Here is a 24,891-nt window from a genome sequence, read left to right as displayed (position 1 = left end):
TTGCTCGCTTCCTACGAAAGAGGAGGTCGCGAAAGGGAACAGAGGAGCCTGGAGAATGAAGCAGAAACTGGAAGAGGGAGGGAGGACCCCTCCACCATTTGTTGAGGGATTTGATTTAGGGCAGGGTGAGTATTTTCACATAGGCTTCTGCTCACCTGCTGTCTTCTGTGACTCACATCAGTAGCACTCAGGGCCTTAGCAGAAAAAGCAAGAGAGGGTGCCCCCCCCTAAATACTATACTAGTGTTAGCAGCAGGCAGGGGGGAGAAATGGGATTAAGTCAGCATTTAAAGGCAAGCCCACCAAATGCACGCAGCCCCCCAAAATCTGCACTTCTGCAAATCTCGCAAAGCAGCTCTGCAGCCACCTAACATGTTCTAAATAGGGGGTGAATTGCGCATGAAAAGGCATATACCAGTGAAGCTAACATACAGAGAGTCGGTTGAAGGAAAAAATAATAGGTATATAAAAAGGAAAATTCCTGAATGCCAAGATCCAAGTCTGGAGCAAGTACTGTTTGGTGAGAGGACCCCAGCAGATATTTAAAGCCACGAAACATTCAGCAAAGTAAAGCGTGGAAATATAGGTTGTTAGACCTTTAAACTATGCCCTTCAAATTTTGCCTCTTCCTCCAGCATAGGAAAAGAACTCACATTTGGTAAGTTGAAAATGGTTTACTTACAAACTCACCAAAGGTCAGAGTGATGTGCTTTTCCATACAGCATTCAGAAAAAGTTGCACAGGCAGTAAAATGTGGCTTTGTTACAGGGGTGAAAGTTCTTCAGTTATTGACATAGGAGCTCAATAGTGGCTTGTGAGAACCATGCAGTCTGAGCTGATTCTCGCTAAACCTGACAGGACAGCTTACTCCAGTGCTTTAATTAATTAATTAATTAATTAATTAATTAATTAATTATTTAAATGTATGTATGTATGTATGTATGTATGTATGTTTAGGGATACTCTCATTTTCCTACTCATATTGAAATACTGCCCCTCAATGAGACCAAACGTAGATTCACAAAATGTTTAGGGGTATGCGTACCCCTGCGCATCCCCCAGGAAAAAAAAAACTGGCTTACTCTATGGCATGAACCCCTTCCTGCATTAATTAGATATCAGGCTGCCAGTTATATGAGGCTGGTTATCCCACACAAAGAAGGAAAACTGCCTTGCAAAAGTGTGTGTATTGGGCAAAATTGCACACAAAAACATGTTTAAACAAGAACCAAGTGTAGCAGAAATGTGAAGAACTGAAGACTTGGAAATAAGAGAAGCTGAGAGAACTGAAATTGGCAGATTTGTCCATCCCTAGTTAGAAGAGAGGCTGGTGGAATCCAGATGTCCTTTTCACTGTTCATTCATGGTGATACATGGCTCATGGTGTTACAAGGGTTGCTTACTATCTAGCCTAGGGATGTGAAGCCTCAGGCCCAAGGACTCAGGTTGGATCTACACTGATTAAAAAAACCCGCTATAAAAGCTCTCAATGCATGCAAAATCCCCTTGGTGATGGATCACTGCTCTGCAGTGCCATCTGGAGTCACATGTTTATAACACAGTTAAAACGATATAATTGATGTGTGTAGCTGGGTCCTCAGCTGGTTAGAGTGTGATGCTGGATAACACCAAGGTTGCAGGTTCGAACCCCGTATGGGACAGCTGCATATTCCTGCATTGCAGGGGGTTGGGCTAGATGTTCCTCGGGGTCCCTTCCAACTTTACGATTCTCTGATTCTCTGAATGTGGCCCTCTAGCCATCCCTATGTGGCTCTTGAGAATCTCCCCAGACAATGCGCCTTGCTAGCCCAGCTAGCAAGGTGTGTGCAGAGGCTGGCAAATCCTGGATGTTTTGTCTTATGCTCTTTAGTTGTTTAAAGAGCATTTTTAACGTAACTCTTCTGAGAGCATTTGTCAAAGTAGGCCCCACAAAAGATTTAAAATGAGTACATGAGCAAGCAAAGAGCATTTTGTGGAAACAGTGCTGTAACCGCCTTAGTCCATGCTGCCTGCATGAAACCTGCGTACATCATGTCCCAGACCTCTGCCACTGTGATGATGAACAGCAATTTCATGTACCAGGTAAAATGTGCATCAGTTGGGAGATGACTGTTCAGAGACCCACCGCACTGCTTATTAAAGTGAATTTTTGAACAGCCTCTCTTCTTTTTATTAGATATGCCCTTGCAGAGAGAGAGAGAGAGAGAGCGCACATAGGAACATCGGAGGGATGATGGCTTAATCTGTGCAGTTTAAATCCCTAAAAGCAGGAGGAGAGCGATCAACAGCAGGATGAACAGAGGGCAGCTAACAAGGCTATATTTGGGAAGTTTAAAAAAGAACAGAAAAAGGATACTTTCATCCCGCAAGTTCCTTCCCGTGACTATCTTACCATTTCTTCTCCCAGTTTGAGGTTGAACTTGAGAATGGATGAGCCCCAGAATTCTTTGCCATGAAGAGTCTTCTCTGCCCCTGGGGTAAGGAGAGAGAGAGAGGCTACATCTGAGCATGTGCAGAATACACTTTTTGGGAATTCTGGCGCTTAAGGGCAAACCATGTGTTAAACTGCAAGGGTGCCTAAGGAAGGGCACCAACATCACTTTGCAATGTGTTCTCTTTATGGGGAGAGATTTCCATCTGGGGGGGGGGGAGAGCAAGCTTTCTCCTCCTGCTCCAGGGATTTAAACTGTGTGCGCGCACACACACACGCGCGCACACACACACAAGCACAACAAATTTATTTATGGCATTTATATAACACCCCCTCCCCCGTTAACTATGTCTCCTGAGGTTGTTCACAAATTAAAAGCACCAAGATACATATACACAACTCTCTGTGATAAGTAGCTTTTGAAGAGGCATTGCCATTCAGATGTGGAGAGAGCATTCATTTTTAACAACAACAACAACAACAACAACAACAACAACAACAACAACAACATTTATGCCCCGTCCATCTGGGTGGGTTTCCCCAGCCACTCTGTGCGGCTTCCAGCAAAATACAGTGGTACCTCAGGTTACAGACGCTTCAGTTTACAGACTCCGCTAACCCAAAAATAGTGCCTTGGGTTAAGAACTTTGCTTCAGGATGAGAACAGAAATCACGCTCCGGTGGCGCGGCAGCAGCAGGAGGCCCCATTAGCTAAAGTGGTACCTCAGGTTAAGAACAGTTTCAGGTTAAGAACGGACCTCCAGAACGAATTAAGTTCTTAACCCGAGGTACCACTATATACAAAATAATAAAATGTCAGACGTTAAGAACCTTCCCTGAACAGGGCTGCCTTCAGATGTTTTCCACAAGTTTTAAATGAGCTATGTTTTATACATGAATTAGAATAATAGAATCATAGCGTTGGAAGGGATCCTGAGGATCATCTAGCCTAACCCCTGCAATGCAGGAATATGCAGCTGGGCCATATGGGGACTGAACCTCCAACCTTGGCCTTATCAGCACCAATTATTCTTTGGAAGCTGCAAGATGTGTTTGTGTGTGTCTTTGTGCATGCACGCTAATTTATTCTGTTACAGTTGAAGTACACTTTATTTTAATAGGCAAGTCTTCCTGGACTTTTTTTTTATTTGGAAAGGAGATACACACACACACACACACCGTAATTTTTGTGTATAACACAACCTCTATTTTTTGGACCCCAAATAAAGAAATCCCCCATATGAACTATCTGTGTATAAGATGACCCCCCCCCCCCAATTTTAAACTTGAAAAAATAAGGAAAAAATATAGTCTTATACACGGAAAAAATATCGTATATCCTTAAAACAATCAATACAGAAGCTGCAGAGGCACAAAAAAATAGTGTAAAGCCAGCACAAAGCCACACGATCAATAAAACTACACTGAAACTCAATGGTGTGTGTGTGTAAACATGCTCATTCTAGAAACCAAAATACATTACATCTTAAATATTAAAAGGCCCAGGAGAGCAAATACCCTGCTAAAATGCTGAATGGACTCTGTGTTCTAACAACATGACCTCCCTAATGAGTCACGCAAAGCCCCTCGCCTGCCTCGCCTCCTTTTCTCCTCCATGGTGGGATCGGATTTCTGCAACCTGCTGTTTATTTCAAGCTCAAAATGAGATCTGTGGACAGGTTAATCAACAACCCCTGGAACATTGGGGAGGGGGAGGAGTGAGGACACTGCCAGCTTAAAATTGGGAAGAAATACAGTGGACTATAAGTACAGTACAGTGGTACCTCAGTGTTAAGTTGTGGGCGAACATAGCAGACGACACAGCGATTTCTCCAGAGCAGCTCTTTACTTGCAAGCTGGACAGAACTGAACAGCAAACAGCTCAGCCGGCCTGCTTTTATAGGCAGCCGGCTGTCAACATTGTAGCAACAACAACCCAGAGTTTCCCGCCCAAAATAACTGACGTGGACCTGAGTGAAAACTATCTACAGACCTGAGTGAAAACTATATACAGTATCCCCCTGCTGGCCCAGGGTGAAACTTCACTACATAACACTCAGGTTACATACGCTTCAGGTTACAGACTCCACTAACCCAGAAATAGTGCTTCAGGTTAAGAACTTTGCTTCAGGATGAGAACAGAAATCGTGCTCCGGCGGCGCGGTGGCAGCAGGAGGCCCCATTAGCTAAAGTGGTGCTTCAGGTTAAGAACAGTTTCAGGTTAAGTATGGACCTCCAGAACGAATTAAGTACTTAACCCGAGGTACCACTGTAGATGTGTTGTTGCTTAGTCGTTTAGTCGTGTCCGACTCTTCGTGACCCCATGGACCAGAGCACGCCAGGCACTCCTGTCTTCCACTGCCTCCCGCAGTTTGGTCAAACTCATGTTAGTAGCTTCGAGAACACTGTCCAACCACCTCGTCCTCTGTCGTCCCCTTCTCCTTGTGCCCTCCATCTTTCCCAACATCAGGGTCTTTTCCAGGGAGTCTTCTCTTCTCATGAGGTGGCCAAAGTATTGGAGCCTCAGCTTCAGGATCTGTCCTTCCAGTGAGCACTCAGGGCTGATTTCCTTCAGAATGGATAGATTTGATCTTTTTGCAGTCCATGGGACTCTCTCCAGCACCATAATTCAAAAGCATCAATTCTTCGGCGATCAGCCTTCTTTATGGTCCAGCTCTCACTTCCATACATCACTACTTTGTTGGCAAGGTTATGTCTCTACTTTTTAAGATGCTGTCTAGGTTTGTCATTGCTTTTCTCCCAAGAAGCAGGCGTCTTTTAATTTCGTGGCTGCTGTCACCATCTGCAGTGATCATGGAGCCCAAGAAAGTAAAATCTCTCACTGCCTCCATTTCTGTAGATGTAGAAGGGTAGAAATAATGAAACGAGAAAGAAACAGTATAACAAAAAGGAAAATAGACCCGCTTTGAGGAAGAAGGAAGTCTACAAGAAAAGAGTAAGAATAGAAAAATATAAAGTAGGGTAATATAAGTCCATGTGCAAGAGAATATGGATTTAAAGCTGGCTTGCCACATTTTAGATGTATTATCAGAGATGAAGGACACATTTCACCCTGGCAAAAAACACTCAAGGTGGGTGCAAAGAAGGGCCAGTGAGAGGCATGGCTTGGGTGCCAGGTTCATTATGGATCATAAATTGATAACGGTGGCTAAATTGTTTTCAAGTGGCCAACACAAAATCCTGTGGCAATGAGTTCCAAAGGTCACCATAGCCTCAGAGGAAACACTTATTGGGGTGAAACTCCATTCTCAAAGGAAAGGTGCCAGGGGGATCGACCTTGTCTGTATGACACTTTCTTATATAGCTCAGGTGCCTTAGCTGTGGTATATAGATGAAATTATCATCTGAAATTCAGAAAGCTAGGTCCCAAATATATACAGGTGTGTGTGTGTGTGTACACATACACACACAGGACCTAGCTTTCTGAATATATATATAAAAATCCAGGTCACTGGCTGGAAGATTTGACTGCTGCTCATCTAGCAAATGCACACAACTCAGGGCCTTCTCTGTGGTGGAGCCCAGAATCTGGAACTCCTTCTCTCAGAAGGTCCAGCGAGTCATTTCCTTCCCTCTGGAGGCCGATGAGAGCAGGCCCTCAATATTGCTTAATTTGTGTGCCCACGGCTGCTGGTTTTATGTTGACTGTGTTCTGCTCATTTTCAACTATAGTACATTATTTTAATTGTTTAAAAATAAAATAAAATGGTTGTTCGTTGTTTTGGTGAGGTCTGTTTGGCCAAAACTAGCCTGTAAATTTCTACATGAATAAAACCATAGAACTGAACTGAATATTACGCAGAGGTTCAGTTCTAAGAAAAATGCATATACACGAACTGAAGGCTGCACAGAGATACCTTTCCGTTCATGCACTAATCCCATTCATGCACCAAGGCAACCTCCTCTCCCAAATATTAATTTAAAATAGCAGTTAAAATGGCACTGACTGGAAAGCTTAATAATGAAAATTATTAGGTTGTGCGTTGTTCTTCTTTGGCGACCACTCATAGCCGAGTAAGATTATCTTCCATAAACACGGTATTAACAATGAGTCCATAACTGACTCTGGAGGCCAATTCTGGATCCACATGTCCTTCCACAATGGGGACATTGGTTCCCGGTCAGGAGTTGATCACAGTGTGGATTTGCCAAGCATGCCTTCCTCTGAGCACGTTTCTTCCTTGAGTTCTGAGTTCAAGTGTCTTCAAAGTCCATGACACCTTTTGCAAAGGCTGTTCTCCACTTGGAGTGCTCGCAGGCCAGTGTTTCCCAGTTGTTGGTGTTTATACTACATTTTTCAAGATTTGCCTTGAGATAGTCTTTAAACCTCTTTTGTTGACCACCAACATTACACTTTCCATTTTTAAGTTCGGAATAGAGTAGTTGCTTTGGAAGACGATAATCAGCTATCCACACTACATGACCAGTCCAATGAAGTTGATGTTGAAGAACCATTGCTTCAACACTGGTGATCTTGGCTTCATCCAGTACACTGATATTAGTTTGCCTTCTTCCCAAGTGATGTGTAAGATTTTTCGGAGACACCGCTGATAGAATCTTTCAAAAAGCTGGAGATGGCGTTTGTAAGTGGTCCATGTTTCACAAGCATACGGTAAGGTTGGTAGTACACATAGCTTTGTAAACAAGCATTTTGGTTTCCCTTCAAATGTCCCGGTCCTCAAACACTCTGTGCGTAGCAACCCTGTGGCCCTCCAGGTGTTGTTGGACTACAGCTCCCATCAGCCCCAGCCAGTCTGGCCCATCAGCAGGAATAATGGGAGTTAAAGTCCAGCAGTCTGACAGTCCCCTCATTAGCATGGCTGGTGGCAGACTCAGTCTCCTGAAAATGCAGCAATACTCCTCAAAAGCAGCATGCATGCCTCTTGGGAAAAGATAATGGAACCTGTTAAGCTACACCTGTGGCTCTTTTTTTTTTAAGTCAGATTTTCTGTGGTTTGGAAAAAGTCAGGAGAATACTTATAGGAAGCTGTTTTGCCAACTCAGAACATCAGGCCATTTAGCTCAGTATTGTCTACTCTGACTTTGTCCATGGAGTTTCTTGGCAGGGATACTGGAGTGGCTTGCCGGTTCCTCCTCCAGGTTGTGAGAATAGAAAATAGAGTGTGTCGAATTCAGTAATTTGTACAAGGGGATGTGGGTGTGTGAATGCCACGTCGGCTAGGTAGAATAGGGAAGTAATAGGTAGAATAGGGAAGTAATGAGTAATTCCATAAAAGGGCAGAGTTAGAATAGAGAGTGTAGACTGGCTATTGTATTAGTGCGGTGTCTAATGATGCTAGGTAGATTGTAAGCCAAGCCTCTAACGAGGGGCGGCAGCTATAGGGTATAAATGTTTGTGCTGGAGTATGCTCGGGGCTCTTCGCACCAATTCGGAGCGGAGGGCCCGCCTTTGCAAACGCGTACCAATAAAGAGGAAATCTAGATTCCTGACTTGGTGTCTCCTTGTTCAGTTGTTGAATCCACGTAAGTAATATATAACAATTTTGGCGCCCAACGTGGGGCCCTCGACGATCTGCGTATCGGGGTATTGGAAGGGGATCAGCCGGCACTCCGGTCTTTTCGGAGAGATCCGCTATTCAGACCCCGGTAGCGACGGATCCCGAGGGCTTAAAAAACGGAACACCAACTCAGAGCATCGAACAGGATAGTGTTGAGAAGTGTTGCAGTCAGGGACTGCATCGCCCCGCAGGGACGCCTGCCAGTTTACCAGCCGACCGAGAAGGAGGCGCTAGACTGAGAGGGGTGAGTATATAAATAAATCCCGGGAAGGGATGGGTGTATGAGTGGTCTCAGTGCGAAAGAGAGGTTCCGAACGGACGCGTGAGTGTGGACTGGGGACCAGGACCCAGCGAGAGGATTAGCTTGCGGTTCCGTATTCCCGCGAGGGGAGCGGCCAGGCGATTCCGCGTAATTGTGTGAACGAGAGTTGCAAGAGACATATCTAATTTGAGGATGGGCAAAGGACAGAGTAAATGTAAAAGGGGGCCAAGGATTGAGGACAGGGATCCAATAGATCCAAATAGTCCCCTGGGACAAGTCCTACTAGAATGGGACGAAAAGGAGATTAAGCCCTATAGTCAAGGATTATTGAAGACAGTAATGATTAAATTATGTAGGGTAACCTGGCCAGAGTATCCCATAGGTCCAGAAGGGGAGTCCCGGTGGAGGCCAGATGGGGAAACAGATCCATATTGGATAAAACAGATGAAACTGTATCTAGTGAAGACCAAAAAGGAAAAAGAGAAACCTTATATAGAGGTTTGGTCCCGAGTAACATTTTTCGGACCAGATCCCCCGCCTTTTAAACAATTTCCCTTAAAAGAAAAAAAAGGTGGAATCAGATGAGGAGGATCGGATTAGATGGGAGGAGATTAAGAAAACTTTAATAGCCAGCCCCGCTCTGGCTTTGCCAAATTTGCAATTACCCTTCCACTTATACGTAACAGTGGCTGCCCAGACGGCAGTAGGAGTTCTGGCTCAAAAGAGGGGAGGGCGATATCAGCCAGTGGCCTATCTAAGTTCTACCTTGGAACCAGTGGTCAGAGGGTGGCCAGCATGTATTCAAGCCGTGGCCGCTGCGGCAGAGCTCGTTTTAGAAAGTCGAAAATTGACTTTTGGAGGGGCTCTGATAGTGCACAGTCCTCACCAGATCGGCGCAGTAATGACAGGGGCTGCGCCCGCCTGGATGACAGACAGGCGTTTGGTACAATATGAAGGTATACTCAGGACAGGTTCTGATATAACTATTGGAACCGACAGAAATTTAAACCCAGCAGAGTTTCTGAGAGGCGAGCGACAGGAATGGGAACCTGAGGAACATGATTGTCTCAAAGACATAGAATTGATGCCCAAGGTCCGGGAAGATTTGAGGGAAGAGCCTCTGAATGAGGGTGAAAGATGGTTTGTAGATGGATCAAGCTATGTTAAGGAGGGGAGGAGAAGATCGGGATATGCGATAGTGCGAGAAGATGGAGAAACCATAGAAAGTGGTGCACTCCCTAGCACTTGGTCGGCCCAGAAATGTGAGGTAATGGCATTAGCCCGGGCATTGGAATTAGCCAGGGGGTTGGATGTGACGATTTGGACGGATTCAAGATATGCATGGGGAGTGGTACATACTTTTGGAAGGACATGGAAAGAGAGGGGATTTATAAAGGCAGATGGAAAGCAAATAGAACATGTAGCTTTGCTTGAACGATTATTGGAAGCTTTGATGGGGCCGCATAAGATCAGTATTGTACATATTCTGGCCCATACCAAAGGACATAGCCCAGAGCAACGAGGAAATGCATGGGCGGATCACCGAGCGCGGGAAGCGGCGGAGGGTGAAATAAAAAAGGAAATAATTAGGCAATGCACCTTGCGAGTGCCTGTAGTAGAGAACCAGGACCTGGAACACCTGATATTTAGTCCAAAAGAGAAGGAATATATGGAAAAAGAGGGATGGAAGAAAAAGGGAAATAATTGGGAGACTCCTGAAGGACAGACAGTGCTCCCAAAATTGGTTATGTTAAATTTATTGGAGAAAGTGCATGAGGGAAGTCATTTCGGTACAGAAGGGATGATAAATTTGATAAAACCCCTATATTGGAGTAAGGATATGTGGCCAATGGCGCACGCCATCGCATGGAAATGCCTATTGTGTCAAAAAGTCAATAAGGCTCGGGCCAAGAAAGTAGAGAGAGGAGGAAGACCCTTAGCGGTATGGCCGTTTCAACGGGTACAGGTAGATTTTACTGAATTGCCAGAAAGAGGGGGGCAAAAATATTTGTTGGTTTTTAAAGATCATCTGACCGGGTGGGTTGAGGCTTTTCCTAGCAGGAGAGCAACGGCCCAAGTGGTCAGCAAAGCAATTTTAGAACACCTTCTCCCTCGCTACGGGATAATAGAAGCAATAGATTCTGATAGAGGGACACATTTTATACAAAAAGCCATGTAAGAGGTGATGAAAGCAATAGGAATCAAATGGGACCTTCATACACCGTGGCACCCTGAGAGCAGTGGGAAAGTGGAACGGGCAAATGGAGAGATAAAGAAACATTTAACTAAATTGTATTTGGAAAATGGGCTACCTTGGACGAAAAACCTCCCGCTGGCGTTGTTAAGAATGAGGGTGGCCCCACGAAAAGACACGGGTCTATCGCCTTTTGAAATGATGATGGGTCATCCCTACTTGGCGGTTGTAGGAACTCCTCAGGTGGAATTTAGGGATCAATTCATCAGAAAATATCTGCATACACTGTCCCAGTCTTTATTGTCTTTTCATAGGCAAGGCATATTAGCACAGCGGCCCCCGCTATTGGAGCAACAGCATACCTTTCAGCCTGGAGATTTGGTCCTGATAAAAGCGTGGCGGACGGAGAAGCTCAACCCGACTTGGGAAGGCCCATACCAGGTCCTGCTCACTACTGAATCAGCAGTACGGACCAGAGAGCATGGATGGACCCATTATCATCGGGTGAAAAGAGCTCCAACGGAGGATTGGGCGGTGACAACCAGTCCGGATAATCCGCTAAAAATAAGACTTACCAAATCAGGAACCAAGGATAAACAAGCATCACAAGAGTGATGTGTTTTTATTGTGATTGTAAATGTTTATTTGAATGCTGTTGCTGTAGTCATTGCGAGGGGTGTGTGCTATGTGTACATTGCACAGAAAAGTGTAATCTTATATGCATTGAGGAGATTATACTAGAGTTCTGTGAGGTAGAAGAGGGAGGACGGATAACGTGCCTATTAAAAGAAACCCCAACGGTGAAGCAAGCATTAGCCCGTCTAGATCCCGAATATGAAAATTAATTGGCAGATTCTGGGTATAATGATAGGATGCATAGTCATAGGGGGAGAATATAAGGACTCAGGTTCATGTACCGAGTGTATTAAAATCACGAGAACTGGGAGGAAAATTACACAAACATTGATGTATTATAATGTAGCCCCGGAATGCATCCAATATATAGAGCCTTGCATCCACAACCAGACACAAAATAATAGATGTAAAGTAAAGGGAAACAAAACGGAGTGTTATGAACCCCTGGCAGTAGGACCTATCACCTCTAGCATATATGTATATGGATATAAGGGAGGAACTGCCAGCAAAGGAACAGATAGAGAAAAAAATGTTTTCCATGGCTCAGACTCGACAGGGGTACATAGCACATAATACAACAAGAGGATGAAGGAGAAAATGTGGCCCATGAACTTTTATGTGAATTCGAGACAAGATACAAAAAGAGGGGGGATTGTGAGAATAGAAAATAGAGTGTGTCGAATTCAGTAATTTGTACAAGGGGATGTGGGTGTGTGAATGCCACGTCGGCTAGGTAGAATAGGGAAGTAATAGGTAGAATAGGGAAGTAATGAGTAATTCCATAAAAGGGCAGAGTTAGAATAGAGAGTGTAGACTGGCTATTGTATTAGTGCGGTGTCTAATGATGCTAGGTAGATTGTAAGCCAAGCCTCTAACGAGGGGCGGCAGCTATAGGGTATAAATGTTTGTGCTGGAGTATGCTCGGGGCTCTTCGCACCAATTCGGAGCGGAGGGCCCGCCTTTGCAAACGCGTACCAATAAAGAGGAAATCTAGATTCCTGACTTGGTGTCTCCTTGTTCAGTTGTTGAATCCACGTAAGTAATATATAACAAGGTGGATCACGTTTGGTCAAAACTCTCCACTATGAACTGTCTATCTTGGGTGCCCTGGTTGGCATAGTTCATAGCTTCTCTGAGTTATTCAAGCCCCTTCGCCACGGCAAGGCAGTGATCCATGAAGGGGAGGAGGAGGGGAAGAGATCCATGAAGGGGAGGAGACTCTTGAGAGTCCCATGGACTGCAAGAAGATCAAACCTATCCATTCTGAAGGAAATCAGCCCTGAGTGCTCACTGGAAGGACAGATCCTGAAGCTGAGGCTCCAAGACTTTGGCCACCTCATGAGAAGAGAAGACTCCCTGGAAAAGACCCTGATGTTGGGAAAGATGGAGGGCACAAGGAGAAGGGGACGGCAGAGGATGAGATGGTTGGACAGTGTTCTCGAAGCTACTAACATGAGTTTGACCAAACTGCGGGAGGCAGTGGAAGACAGGAGTGCCTGGCGTGCTCTGGTCCATGGGGTCACGAAGAGTCGGACACGACTAAACAACAACATGTCTACTCTGAATGGCAGCGACTCTGGGGTTTCAGACAGCGACCTTCTGCATGCCAAGCGACCTTCTGCATGCCATCTGCGACCTTCTGCATGCCAAGCACATGCTCTGTCCCCTGAGCTATGGCCCTTCCCTCAGAAGGACAAGTACGATTCTCGGAGTTCCCTGGAAATAGGTACTTACTGTTAAGCTATTCTGAAAACTGTAGTTCTCCTTGCGATTCTCAGCAGCCTTAACAAACTACAGCTCCCAGAATTCCGTGGGAGAATTTAAAGGGGCATCACAGTGCTTTAAAGGCGTGGTGCGGATGTGGTTCTGGATTTGGAACAGATGCGCAGATTTGCAAAGTGAACTGAGCTCCACAGCGACCTAATGCTCCATCTTCAAGAACCAGCCTGCTATGCTCAGCACTGACTGGCTAGTGCAATTGCAAAGTCCACCCACCCCCGTTTTCCATGCAGGCTAGCGCTGATTGGTTAAACCTTGTAGCAATCACACACAGGCCCCGCCTCAATTGGCGGTCTCAAGATCAGGGCGGGGTTAGGCTGGCTGATCAAGCACCGCTCCGGCATAGAAAAGGCATACAAGCTGCTTGTGGAAAAACCGATTGCTTCGTTGTTATTCACTGTGTAGCTGGAAAGAAAGTGTGGGAATTTGGGGAGGGTGTATGTATGTGTTGTGTTTGTGTTGTGTTCTGAAGGGCACAAAAATAAACTGAAAAGGAGCCAGGAACTTTTGCCTGCAAGGAGCTGAATTGTGACTCTATTCTTTTTGCATCTCTGTGGGAATCACCTGTCAATCATCGCTGTTACGCTCCGGCTCAGTAAGTCCAGGAATGGAAGGATGCAGGAGCCTGAGCAAGATTTCACCCCACCCCCTGCAAAGTAAATATTCCAAACATAATCGTGCATAGCTGAAAAGTGGGAGCAGGCAAGTTTCTCACTGAATCAAATGAGCAGAATAGCCCCCTGCACATTTTTGCCTCGCATCTATTAAATGCGAGAAACTTACTGTTAAAAACAAATAAAAATCTGGAGATGATTGAAGGGGGAACAACTTGACCCCCGCTCCGCCACCCCTGCGGAGATCATTGGAGAGGGAGCTGGCTTGTTTTTTACTAAATGATGGGGCATAAGCCTAACCCTACCTCACAGGGTTGTTGTGAGGATAAAATGGAGAGAGGGAGAACCAGGCATAACACATTGAGTTCCTTGGTGAATAAAGTGCAATAAACAAGTGCAGCAGCTGCACATCTTTCCAGTTGTCTGCAATTCCACATATCTCTCTCTCCATCCCTGCCTCTCATTCATTCATTCATTCATTCATTCATTCCCTTCCTTTTAATTTTGTTTCTCTCTCACGCGCGTTTCGTCATCCAACGTGGCATGCTGAAAAGCCGTTTTCTAAACTACTCTTCCCCGGGTGCCTTTCCTCTAATACCTTTCACTTAGGGCGACCTAAATCGCTTTTATTGGTAAAGGGTCCGTTCCGGTTAATTCTGTTCCGGGTTTTTACAACGTCCTGCAAAGCGGGCGGGGGCGGAGAGCAGCTTTTTTCCCTGATTTCTGTTCCAAAGTTTGCAAGAGCGAAGCTCACCCTTCGCGGATTAATAAAACGAGAGAGCGGACGAGAAAGCTGCTTCTCTCCGGGAGAGATGGCCGCTCATTTGTTTGCGGCCAAAGATCACGCTGCTGTCTACCAGAAATACAGGTTCCCACCCCCGGAGAACCTCCAAGGTGTGATCCTCTCCTACCTGGAAAAAAAGGTAAAAAAAAGGGGGCGTCGGGAGAGAGCAGGCATGCAGTCAATCAATCAATCAAGCAGCACCTCCTGCCCGAGAGGCTGCAGAGCTGCTGCCGGTCAGTGTTGGCAGGAGAGCTCGATGGGCCACGAGGAAGGATGGTTGGCTAAGTGGGAGGGTACTTGCTTAGCATGTAGAACAGGCTTCCTCAACCTCGGCCCTCCAGATGTTTTGAGACTACAATTCCCAGCATCCCTGACCCCTGGTCCTGCTAGCTAGGGATCATGGGAGTTGTAGGCCAAAAACATCTGGAGGGCTGAGGTTGAGGAAGCCTGAAGTATAAGGTCCCAGCTTCAGTCCCCAGTGTCGCCAGGTAGGGCTGGGAAAGACTGTTGGTATCGGGTACCTTTTTGTGAAACTGAAAACACTAAGGATCCTCTTCTCAAAACACACACATCCTTGAAAATCAAAGAGTCCATGCCTTGCAGCTGTTAACAGATAAAAGTTGTATATGAGTTGTCTTCAGGAGGGAAGGAACTAATAATAATAATAATAAATTTATATTCTGCCCATCTGACTAGGTTACCCCAGCCACTCTGGGTGGCTTCCAATAAATGAAAACATAGTAAGACATGAAATATCAAAACACCCTTTCAAAGAGTGTCTCTTGCTCTCTTTCTAATTCCAGAACAAAACATTATTTTTCTTACCTTAGGCGGAGCCTCCGAGCTCTTAGCATTAAGTAAACAGTAAAAAGCCAAGCTCCAAATAATTTCCTCCCTTTGTAAGGTTTCACGCTTTCCTGAACGTAAGAAGACGCTGTGGTGGGTAAAAGATTGATAGAGTCCCATTGCAAAGTTTAAAAGGGGTGAGGCATATTAGTCACTGGAAAAGAAAAATAGTGAATAAAAGCATTTGGTGAGATGAAAGAGGCCAATGTGTTCCAACCATTTTTTCAGGCAAAGATTAAACTTGCTGGTGTTGTGAAAATACTTTTGGAGATTTGCTAGCTAAGAGGCTAGTCTTCTTGTCTGACTGCAAGAGGAAGAGCTGGGCTTGAATCTTATCCCACATTGCCCCCTACTGCGTAGTCCTCACTGGCTCCTGTCATTTTCTTTCACCGAAGAGGTTTACAACCCCATCCTTTACCTATTCTGAGCTGCTAGGGGCAGGGGACTTTCCCCAGGACAATTGGAATGCCCTTGAATGTTCTGTGACATCACAGTAGCCCGGCCAATGGCAGAGAAGGGTGTGTGTACCAGGTGATGGCTGGTTTACGGCCTATTTGTTAGGGAGTGAGAACTGGTATCTGGAATAGAGAAAGATGCGGCCTTGTAAGTGAATTGATGCTATGCTTCTCAATATGTGCTGCTGTCTTCCCTCAGAAGATGACCTCCTTTCATCTGGCCGTGGACGTGGGATGTGGCACAGGCCAGAGCAGTCACCTGCTGGCGAAGCGTTTTGAGAAGGTGGTCGGGACAGACGTAAGCGAAGCTCAGATCGAGGAGGCCAAGCGAACTGCCCACCCGCCAAATGTCTCCTACCTGTAAGTAAGGGTAGACTTGGCACACATGTGTATTTAACAAGATGTTTAGACCAAGTAGTTTGCAAGAAATATTTAAAATTGCTGAAAAAAATAGTGAAAAGCAATTTCTGGGTCTGTGCAGCATGCAATGTTTTTAATTGCTTTTCACTGTTTTTATCAGCAATTTTAAATATTTATTGGAAGGTCACACCTTACTGTGTGAGTTCTCCTCTTTAAAGCACCCAGAAGTGGACTCTGGACTCTAGATATGAGAATCAAGTGGCTCTATTGTTTTCTGTGGCTCAGAATATATGCTTCTGTTACCTCACGTCATTTTAAGCTTTTGTTAAGGGAAGCAGCAGTGCTAGAATCCTCTGAAATGCCTATGTATATTCCAGCCTCTTTTTCTTAACGGTGACATGGACCGTGCATAACGTATAATTATTTTATTTATTTATTTATTTATTTATTTATTTATTTATTTAGACCCTGCCCATCTGGCTGGGTTTCCCCAGCCACTCTGGGTGGCTCCCAACAGAATATTAAAAATAGAACCAAACATTTAAAACTTCCCTAACCGTAAGAATATTCTTCACAACTATGACCAGGGCGGAAGGGTGGGGTAAGTGAAGACAAGCAACAACAATAAACTATAATGTTGTTCACTGCTGCTGCTCAGGCTGCACAGAGAAAGCATTTCAGCTCCTGAAATTCGTTCTGATTGTGCAGATAGAATATGACGGATAGAATTCCATAGGGCAGGATATTAGTGTGTGAAAACAATCAAGGTCCAAGGATCCCCAGGCATGCACCGCCAGAGGGTGGAGATGTCAGATATCATCCTGGTGCCCAGGCATCGAAACTTGGTCGCAAATGGCCAGTAGCCAGGTGCAATATATGCCTGGCTAATTTCGAACCCTGGTGGCGAGCACAAATTTGGCCTGGTTGCCAAGACCAGCCAACGTTTGTGGCTTCTCATCTCTGGCAGAGCAGCCGCCATAGAGAGCGGAGCTTTTGCTGTGGATTCATGACGAGGTGGTTTAGGAGGCAGACGCCGCAAACCCCCACAGCCATTTTGATGACCTGAGCGAGCGAGACATAGCAGTTAACAGTCATTTTGCCCTTCGCCTGCCCAGTGTGTGCCCTGCAGAAGAGCTCCCCTTTGAGGACCGCTCTGTGGATCTCCTCACGGCCTTCACTGCTGCCCACTGGTTTGACATTCCCCGCTTCATGAAGGAAGTGGACCGCCTTCTCAAGCCGTCCGGCTGTGTGGCCTTGAGTACCAACACCCTTGACATGCGGTTGCACTACAAGGACTGTTCGGAAAAACTCACAGAAATCTTCCAGGAGGTAAGACCAATCGTGCAGTCTTCCTAAGGGAACCATCATTGTGGGAGGGATGTAAGGCTGAGCAGGGCTTGGGAGAAAGTCTGTTGAGGTCTGCGCTCCGAACATGATTATGCCTCATAGAACTCTAGCCCAATGGTTGCCATTAATTTGACTCTGAATTGATTTTAGAATGAATTGATTTTAGAATGTATTTCAATTAATTGATTGTGATTTTATGTAAACTGTATTACTTTTACTGTTGTTAGCCGCTCTGAGCCTGGCTTCGGCTGGGGAGGGTGGGATATAAATAAAATATTATTATTATTATTATTATTATTATTATTATTATTATTTATTATTTATTCTATTTCCAGCCAATGTTTATGTAGCTGGAACAGCATCACCCACACACAAGAGGGAGGTTATCAGCAAGCTTGTAGAAAATCTCGAGTTTTGCAGAAGTATTTTAAAAATTGTGGGGGGGGGGAGGAACTAAGTGAGGAGGGAGGGAACTTATAAAGAGCTGTGTGGGAAACTGGGTGGGAGGGGCATTGAAATGGAGTACAGTGGTACCTCGGGTTAAGAACTTAATTCGTTCTGGAGGTCCATTCTTAACCTGAAACTGTTCTTAACCTGAAGCACCACTTTAGCTAATGGGGCCTCCTGCTGCCGCTGCACCGCCAGAGCACGATTTCTGTTCTTATCCTGAAGCAAAGTTCTTAACCCAAGGTAATATTTCTGGGTTAGTGGATAGTATGTAACCTGAAGTGTATGTAACCTGAAGCGTATGTAACCCAAGGTACCAATGTATAATGCAGAGAGCATGGCTGGCTGGCTGGCTGAATCACTAGGACTATTCCACACTTTAGTGAGCAAAGCTGTTTGGGGACTTTGGTGGAGGAACACCCAAGTGGTAGAGGTCTTAAAAGTGTGGGGAAAGAGACGGAGAGAGGTGAGAGGAGAGAGTTCTCCCTCCCCCCCCTCCCCGCTTCTTGGAATACTAAAATTTGGAATTATGCAGTAAAATGGATAGGAAGTTGATTCGGGGCAGTCAAAAGTAGGAGCCGAATGTGTAATGAAACAGAACAACTTCATGGAGGAGGATATGTCAATTAAGATTAGGGCTGTTGGTCTTAGAAGGTAAACTTATGCCACCAAATACCAGCATCAATGGGGCAGGAACTATTCCCTTCAAGCCCTCCTTGTGGACTTCCCAGAAGCATCTGATTGGACATTGTGGGGAGGCTAGATGGACCATTGCTCAGCTTTAGGGGGGCTCTTTGTGTTATTAAAGAGCCCACCTGGAGAAGACTGTAACAATGATAGGAATGAATGGAACCCCCATATTGTGCCGTACTAACAAAATCAAAATCAAAATGACAATTTCAATATGGAAAAAATACAAATCAGAGCTATGCCTCTTTAAAAAACAGCAGCAGAAGTTTAGCGTGAAAGTTATCTACACCTGGGGAGATGCCACATTAAAGGAGAGAGAAAAAAGAGTTGTTGCTCACTAGCCGATACCCAGTGTGCGATTGTCCCAGGACCTTTCAGCTTTCCTTTTTGGCTTCACAGGTTCAAGGCCAGATTTTCCCATATTCAAACGAAAAGATCAAATTTGTTACGGACGACTACAAAGCAATATTTGATTCCCTGCCGTTTCAGGACAAGGAGAGGTGAGTGGACTGTACCAGATTGTCTGAAATAACCCGGCTATTTGCTGTTGTGAAACAGCAATCCTAGGCATGTTTAGGCAGGAGTAAGTCCAGTTGCAATTCAGCGGGGATTCCTCCCAGGTAAATGGATCTATAGGATTGCTGCTTGTGACCTCGGCACACCCACACCCCTACTCCTCCCCCTTTGCACCTACATTACACCCCTTCTCATATGCAAACATAAATCTATACACACACGTACATCACCTCCAACACAGACCATGTGCTGTAGGCTGATATGATGGGAGAGGCCTGGTGGACCAGAGGTTTCTCAATGCTGATATATTTATTTATCCTATCTAGATGTTGGCCAATAATGCAAGTTCTCTGGGTGGCTTCCCATTTCTTATCTTACTATTATTTTAAACATATGTGTGTAGATAGATAGATGATAGATCCAGTGCTTTTTCTGGGGGAACACAGGGTTATGCATACCCCTAAACTTTTTGTAAATCTTTGTACTTTTGTCCATTTGCTGTATTTATTTTTCCTGATTTGAACTATAAAATGGTGGTTTTCTTGAGTCAAAATGAGAGTACCCCTAAATTTTTTTTTTAGAAAAAAGCACTATCTCTATCTTGATATAGATACAGATATAGACTACTTAGAATCATAGAGTTGGAAGAGACCACAAGGGCCATCAAGTCCAACCCCCTGCCAAGCAGGAAACACCATCAGAGCACTCCTGACATATGGTGTCAAGCCTCTGCTTAAAGACCTCCAAAGAAGGAGACTCCACCACACTCCTTGGCAGCAAATTCCACTGTCGAACAGCTCTTACTGTCAGGAAGTTCTTCCTAATGTTTAGGTGGAATCTTCTTTCTTGTAGTTTGGATCCATTGCTCCGTGTCCGCTTCTCTGGAGCAGCAGAAAACAACCTTTCTCCCTCCTCTATGTGACATCCTTTTATATATTTGAACATGGCTATCATATCACCCCTTAACCTCCTCTTCTCCAGGCTAAACATGCCCAGCTCCCTTAGCCCTTCCTCATAAGGCATCATTTCCAGGCCTTTGACCATTTTGGTTGCCCTCCTCTGGACACGTTCCAGTTTGTCAGTGTCCTTCTTGAACTGTGGTGCCCAGAACTGGACACAGTACTCCAGGTGAGGTCTGACCAGAGCAGAATACAGTGGCACTATTACTTCCCTTGATGCTATAGATGCTATACTCCTATTGATGCAGCCCAGAATTGCCTTGGCTTTTTTAGCTGCCGTGTTGCACTGTTGGCTCATGTCAAGTTTGTGGTCAACCAAGACTCCTAGATCCTTTTCACATGTACTGCTCTCAAGCCAGGTGTCACCCATCTTGTCTTTGTGCCTCTCATTTTTTTTTTGCCCAAATACAATACTTTACATTTCTCCCTGTTAAAATTCATCTTGTTTGCTTATTATTCAGTCGAAAACCCCTAAGTGGCTTAATCTGAAAAAATTGAATTCAATATATACAAAATGTGATTATTATTAAAATAATAATAATGATAAAGCAGAAATGTGGTGTGTAACATAGCTGGAATGTTTTTTAGCTTAGAAATGTAGAGAAAATATAAAAATGCAATAGATTACTATTGTTACGATGCTTAATGGCATGAATAATTTATATACCATTTTTGTGCCAAAGTGTATTCTAAATAGTTTAAAACTACTTCTACACCTGAACTACAGAAGGGGAAATAGAAATTAAAACTCTAAGAACTGTTGGATTCAGCAGGGGTAGGATCATTCTGTTGTTCTGGATGCTGGACGCGGTCAACAGAATTTCCTACACAGCCGCTCTCTTCTCTAATGTGTCTGTTTCTTTCAGGATCACAGAAATTCATGATAAACTGCCAATGAGTGTTGCTGACCTGATGGGATACATCCAGTCATTCTCTCCATACCAGATTTTTCTAAAAGCCCAGCCTGAGGCAGCAAAATCTCTCATCCAAAACACCGAACAAAGGTAAAGAAAGAAAGGTGTATTCAACCAAGTAATGCCTAACTGTTTTCTATTTGTATATATTTATTCATATGGAAACTTACAGGTTGTTCTTGGCCAAGGACCTGTCTTTTTTTAAAAAAAAGCTTTCCAAATTTCAGATATTAATTCCATCTCTATATCATAGCTAAGGCATCTTAAGAAAGAGGCTGTGTCATCCAAATGAGGTTGACCCCCCCCCTCCCCCGGGCACCTTTATTTTGAAAACTTTGTCCATGTGTGCCCTTGCAAATAATATCTAAATGTTTTTTTCCTGTGGTGTCTTGGGAACGTTTGGAACTCATTGCCACATGGTTTTGTGGCAGCCACTTTAAAGCAGTTTGGCTGCTTTTACCCTTTTATCAGTAACTAATCACAAAGTTACTACCTCTGTGATACTACAGCATCTCTAAAGGTAAAGGTAAAGGGACCCCTGACCATTAGGTCCAGTTGTGACCGACTCTGGGGTTGCGGCGCTCATCTCGCTTTACTGGCCGAGGGAGCCGGCGTACAGCTTCCGGGTCATGTGGCCAGCATGACTAAGCCGCTTCTGGCGAACCAGAGCAGCGCACGGAAACGCTGTTTACCTTCCCGCTGGAGGTTTACCGTACCTTACCTATTTATCTACTTGCACTTTGACGTGCTTTCGAACTGCTAGGTTGACAGGAGCTGAGACAGAGGAACGGGAGCTCACCCAGTTGCGGGGATTCAAACCGCCAACCCTCTGATCGGCAAGCCCTAGGCTCTGTGGTTTAACCCACAGCGCCACCCGCATCCCATGCAGCATCCCTAATGTTAGACAAAAATGCGGCTTATATAAAATGCACTCAGGCACCTGAGTGGCTATGCTTGGAGACAACTGTGCATCAGTAGAAATGTTTTTATTGTTGTTAGAAGTTGTATTTTAGCTCCTTTTTCTCTTATCGTACATGATGGCCTCAGGTGCTGAAGCGGGTTATAAAGTGGTAAAATAAGTTTGTTTGAGTGTATGTGATAAGCAAACAACGCTAGTGGGTTTTAAAGAAGCTTTGTGAAAAAATAAGGAATATTGCAAGAATGTAAATATGTTTGTAAAGGTATTTTAAAAGGCAATACTAAATTTGGGGAATGCGTAGATAAAAATTTAAATACGGATGATTGTCAGAGAAGCTGAGGGAAGTCCAAAAGATGAAAATATGTTATTTGGGAAATTGTTTGATTGGCGATATTTGTGCAAAACTTAATAAAAATTTAATTTTAAAAAATAAATAAGTTTGTGTTTTTGGATTGTGCTTCCAGCTGACCCCTGACTGCTTCCTCTTTAAACTTCCCTTTCCAGGATCCTGGAGACGATGGGAGTTTCGTCTCGAGAGACCAAGCTGGAGCTCTGCACTCGGCACGTTTGTGTCCTGGGTTATAAGTGACTTGGATCTAGTTAACGAATGACCCTCCTGAGGAAACAATGCCAGGGCACTCTTGAAAATTTTCCAATAAAAACAAATGTCTCATTTAATCGCAAGAGGAGTGGGGGAAAGGGTGTCAAATGCACTCAGCGGACCAGAATCAGCAGCAGCAATGTTAAATTTATTACTTTTAAGGGAAGAGAAAATTGGATGTATAACAATGGGATTGGCCATGTCACAGGTTTAAATCTGTGGTGTTCACTGGGTGACCTTGAGCTAAGAATTTGCTCTAGATGTTTTTGGCCTCCAACTCCCATCAACCCTGGCTGGCTGGGGCTAATGGGAGTGGGAGCCCAACATCAGCTTGAGCAGAGGACCCACAAGCCCCTTACTATGGGAACTAATAACCCTTTAGCCCAGAATCCCATTTCCCACAAGAACAAAGCAGATACTTCTGGTCAGCCCAGAGGCATGATTTGAAGGCAAGAGATGTGGATTTCAAATTAGGAATGCAGGCAAGGCGACAAAGAGGAGGGAGAAGAATGAGTTTAAAATGGCAAAGAGATATAAGCAAAATGAGGGGAGAAAAAGGAAGAGAGAATGGGTTTTTTCAGGAAAAGGGAGAGGAGGGAATGAAGACCCAAAGGCACAGATGGTAAATTCAACTGTAATCTTTTCCTTCTAGATACCCAGCCCATAGCTGTCAACTTTCCCTTTTTTAAAGGGAAATTCCCTTATTCCGAATAGGATTCCTTGCAAGAAAAGGGAAAAGTTGACAGCTATGACCCAGCCACGTTTCCTTTACTCTCCAGAAAGTACACACTCACTAAAATGCTATGATTTGGGCCATTCTGGCTCACCTGTCAAACATAAATGTACCCCAGATGATAATGAGAAGAAGAAGAAGAAGAAGAGGAAGCAGCAGCAGCAGCAGCAGCTACTCTGGGTGGCTTCAAGCAAAATATAAAAAAATAATAAAATGTCAGACATTTTAAATAATGGATGGATGCTTCATGATTGCCAAGTTCTTTAAAATGCACTCCCAAACTTTTAACCTATGCAAATGGGGACTGGGAAATTGGGGTGGGGGTTCACCCTAGTCCCAGGAGCCTAGACTGCCCCGTTAAAGGAGGTTTTTGCCTCAGACTGAGTGGCTAAAGCTTCAGGGCAGCCTAGGATTTTGGTGTAACAACAAAAAAAGAGGGGCAGGAAGGGAGAGATAATAAAACCTTATGAGGAACGGTTGAGGGAGTTGAGTATGTTTAGCATGGAGAAAAGAAGAATCAGAGGTGACACAGTAGTTATATTCAAATATAGGAAGGGCTGTCACAGGGACAAAGGAGCAAGCTTGTTTTCTACTGCTCCATAGGATAGGTCCTGAACCAATGGATTCAATATACAAGGAAGGAGATTCTGACTAAACATTAGGAACAACTTTCTGATGGTACAAGCTGTTTGACAGTGGAATGGGCTACCTTGGAAAGTGGTGGACTCCTCTTCATTGGAGGTTTTTTAATGGAGGTCAGGAATTCTTTGGCTGCGATTCCTGCATGGCAGAAGGCTTTGACGAGATGTCTCTAGTCTGTTTTTGGGGTCTCTTCCAACTCCACAGTTCTGATTCTGTGAAACCTATAAGAAATACTTCTGATCAGTAAGCAGCAACAAACCATTAACTAGCACGCAACTTCTCCCAACAGGCTGTGAATATTTGCGCACATTCGGACACATTTGGATTACCAGCAAAACCATTTCCCTCACAGGTGGACCCCAGTAAACAAGCAAAGGATTTCAGAATCACCTCGGGGATCTTTTCCTTTGTTGAAACATTGATTTCCCAGAGCAAGCTACTGCAGAAAAAAAGGCTTTGACAGTTCAGCAAAAGAAGCTGTCATGAAGGTGGGGAATTCTGTGAAATCTGGAAACTTGTGGCATTGCCAGTTAAAAAACCGTTCCCGGTGTTATCGGGAAGTCCTCTTCTGTGAGGAACTGTATACAGGCCATGCATTCTCACTATGGTGGAGAGTCCATCATAGCTCCTCCTCCAGTTTCAGTCATATCTGTATATCATACATAAGATATAAACCCAAATTCAGTGGATGGAACTGAGCTCCACAGCTCCCTGGGGGTGGGATGGAACCAACTGCCCACCAGTGAATTTCTACTGTGCCAAACCAAACTACTGCACATTTCAAGGGAAGATCTCCCAACTTCCTTAAGCCAAGATTGGAAGAACACGAGGGCAAGGAGAAAACCACAAACATGGTCACGCAGGCTCAGATTTGCCAAGATTTTCAAAGTTGTGAGGCTGCATATCATTTTTCGCATCACTTTTCAAAGGTTTGAACTCCCAAGAAAATCGACTTTTCATACACAGAGACACGCACACTCAGATTGGAAAGAGCTACTTTTCGGTTTCCCTCTTTCACAAGAGGTGATGCCCAATGGCAGCTACAGCTGAAACTTTGAATTTCTCCATTGCTTTCTAGAGGCAACCTGTCTTTGAGCCTCAGAATGAAGGGTGGGGAGGAACGATCTGACGTTTTGGATTTTTGTGTTACTCTACTATTTTTGTCTCTATGGGCGAAAAGACACGGCGTCGCGTTGTCATGAAAAAAAAAAAAAGCTTTTCTA

At 44.5% G+C, this 24,891-nt stretch overlaps 1 protein-coding gene and 1 long non-coding RNA gene across 3 annotated transcripts; one reads left to right on the top strand and one right to left on the bottom strand.

Moving 5' to 3' along the window:
* Positions 1–1,001: 1,001 nt before the first annotated feature.
* On the bottom strand, positions 1,002–24,891 carry LOC307204341. 2 transcript variants are annotated; one of them, XR_013833612.1, is made up of 6 exons: positions 24,645–24,891; positions 23,736–23,889; positions 15,065–15,156; positions 14,761–14,842; positions 2,392–2,471; positions 1,002–1,451 (listed from the first exon to the last, which is right to left on the bottom strand). It is a non-coding gene; the product is annotated as an uncharacterized lncRNA (long non-coding RNA). The 2 variants fall into 2 exon arrangements; XR_013833613.1 differs by lacking the exons at positions 1,002–1,451; positions 2,392–2,471; positions 14,761–14,842; positions 15,065–15,156 and having other exon boundaries at positions 23,544–23,889.
* On the top strand, positions 14,161–22,370 carry LOC307204253 (putative methyltransferase). The gene is made up of 6 exons (XM_079955853.1): positions 14,161–14,378; positions 15,740–15,900; positions 17,016–17,229; positions 18,784–18,884; positions 20,726–20,863; positions 22,197–22,370. The coding sequence occupies exons 1-6, from the start codon at positions 14,268–14,270 to the stop codon at positions 22,279–22,281; spliced, it is 810 nt and encodes a 269-aa protein (XP_079811979.1). The 5' UTR covers positions 14,161–14,267; the 3' UTR covers positions 22,282–22,370.

Source organism: Podarcis cretensis (genome assembly GCF_951804945.1).
Source record: "Podarcis cretensis genome assembly, chromosome: 15".
Classification (NCBI taxonomy): domain Eukaryota; kingdom Metazoa; phylum Chordata; class Lepidosauria; order Squamata; family Lacertidae; genus Podarcis; species Podarcis cretensis.
Note: the sequence above shows the minus strand (reverse complement) of the source record. Positions and strands in the feature narration are given on the sequence as shown.

What these genes read in the sequence shown, in the direction of transcription:
- LOC307204253 (XM_079955853.1), top strand. Translation starts at nt 14,268, where the DNA reads ATGGCCGCTCATTTGTTTGCGGCCAAAGATCACGCTGCTGTCTACCAG. An exon ending in TCTCCTACCTGGAAAAAAAG is followed by an intron (nt 14,379 to 15,739) that starts GTAAAAAAAAGG and finishes GTCTTCCCTCAG; the next exon opens with AAGATGACCTCCTTTCATCT. An exon ending in TCACAGAAATCTTCCAGGAG is followed by an intron (nt 17,230 to 18,783) that starts GTAAGACCAATC and finishes TTGGCTTCACAG; the next exon opens with GTTCAAGGCCAGATTTTCCC.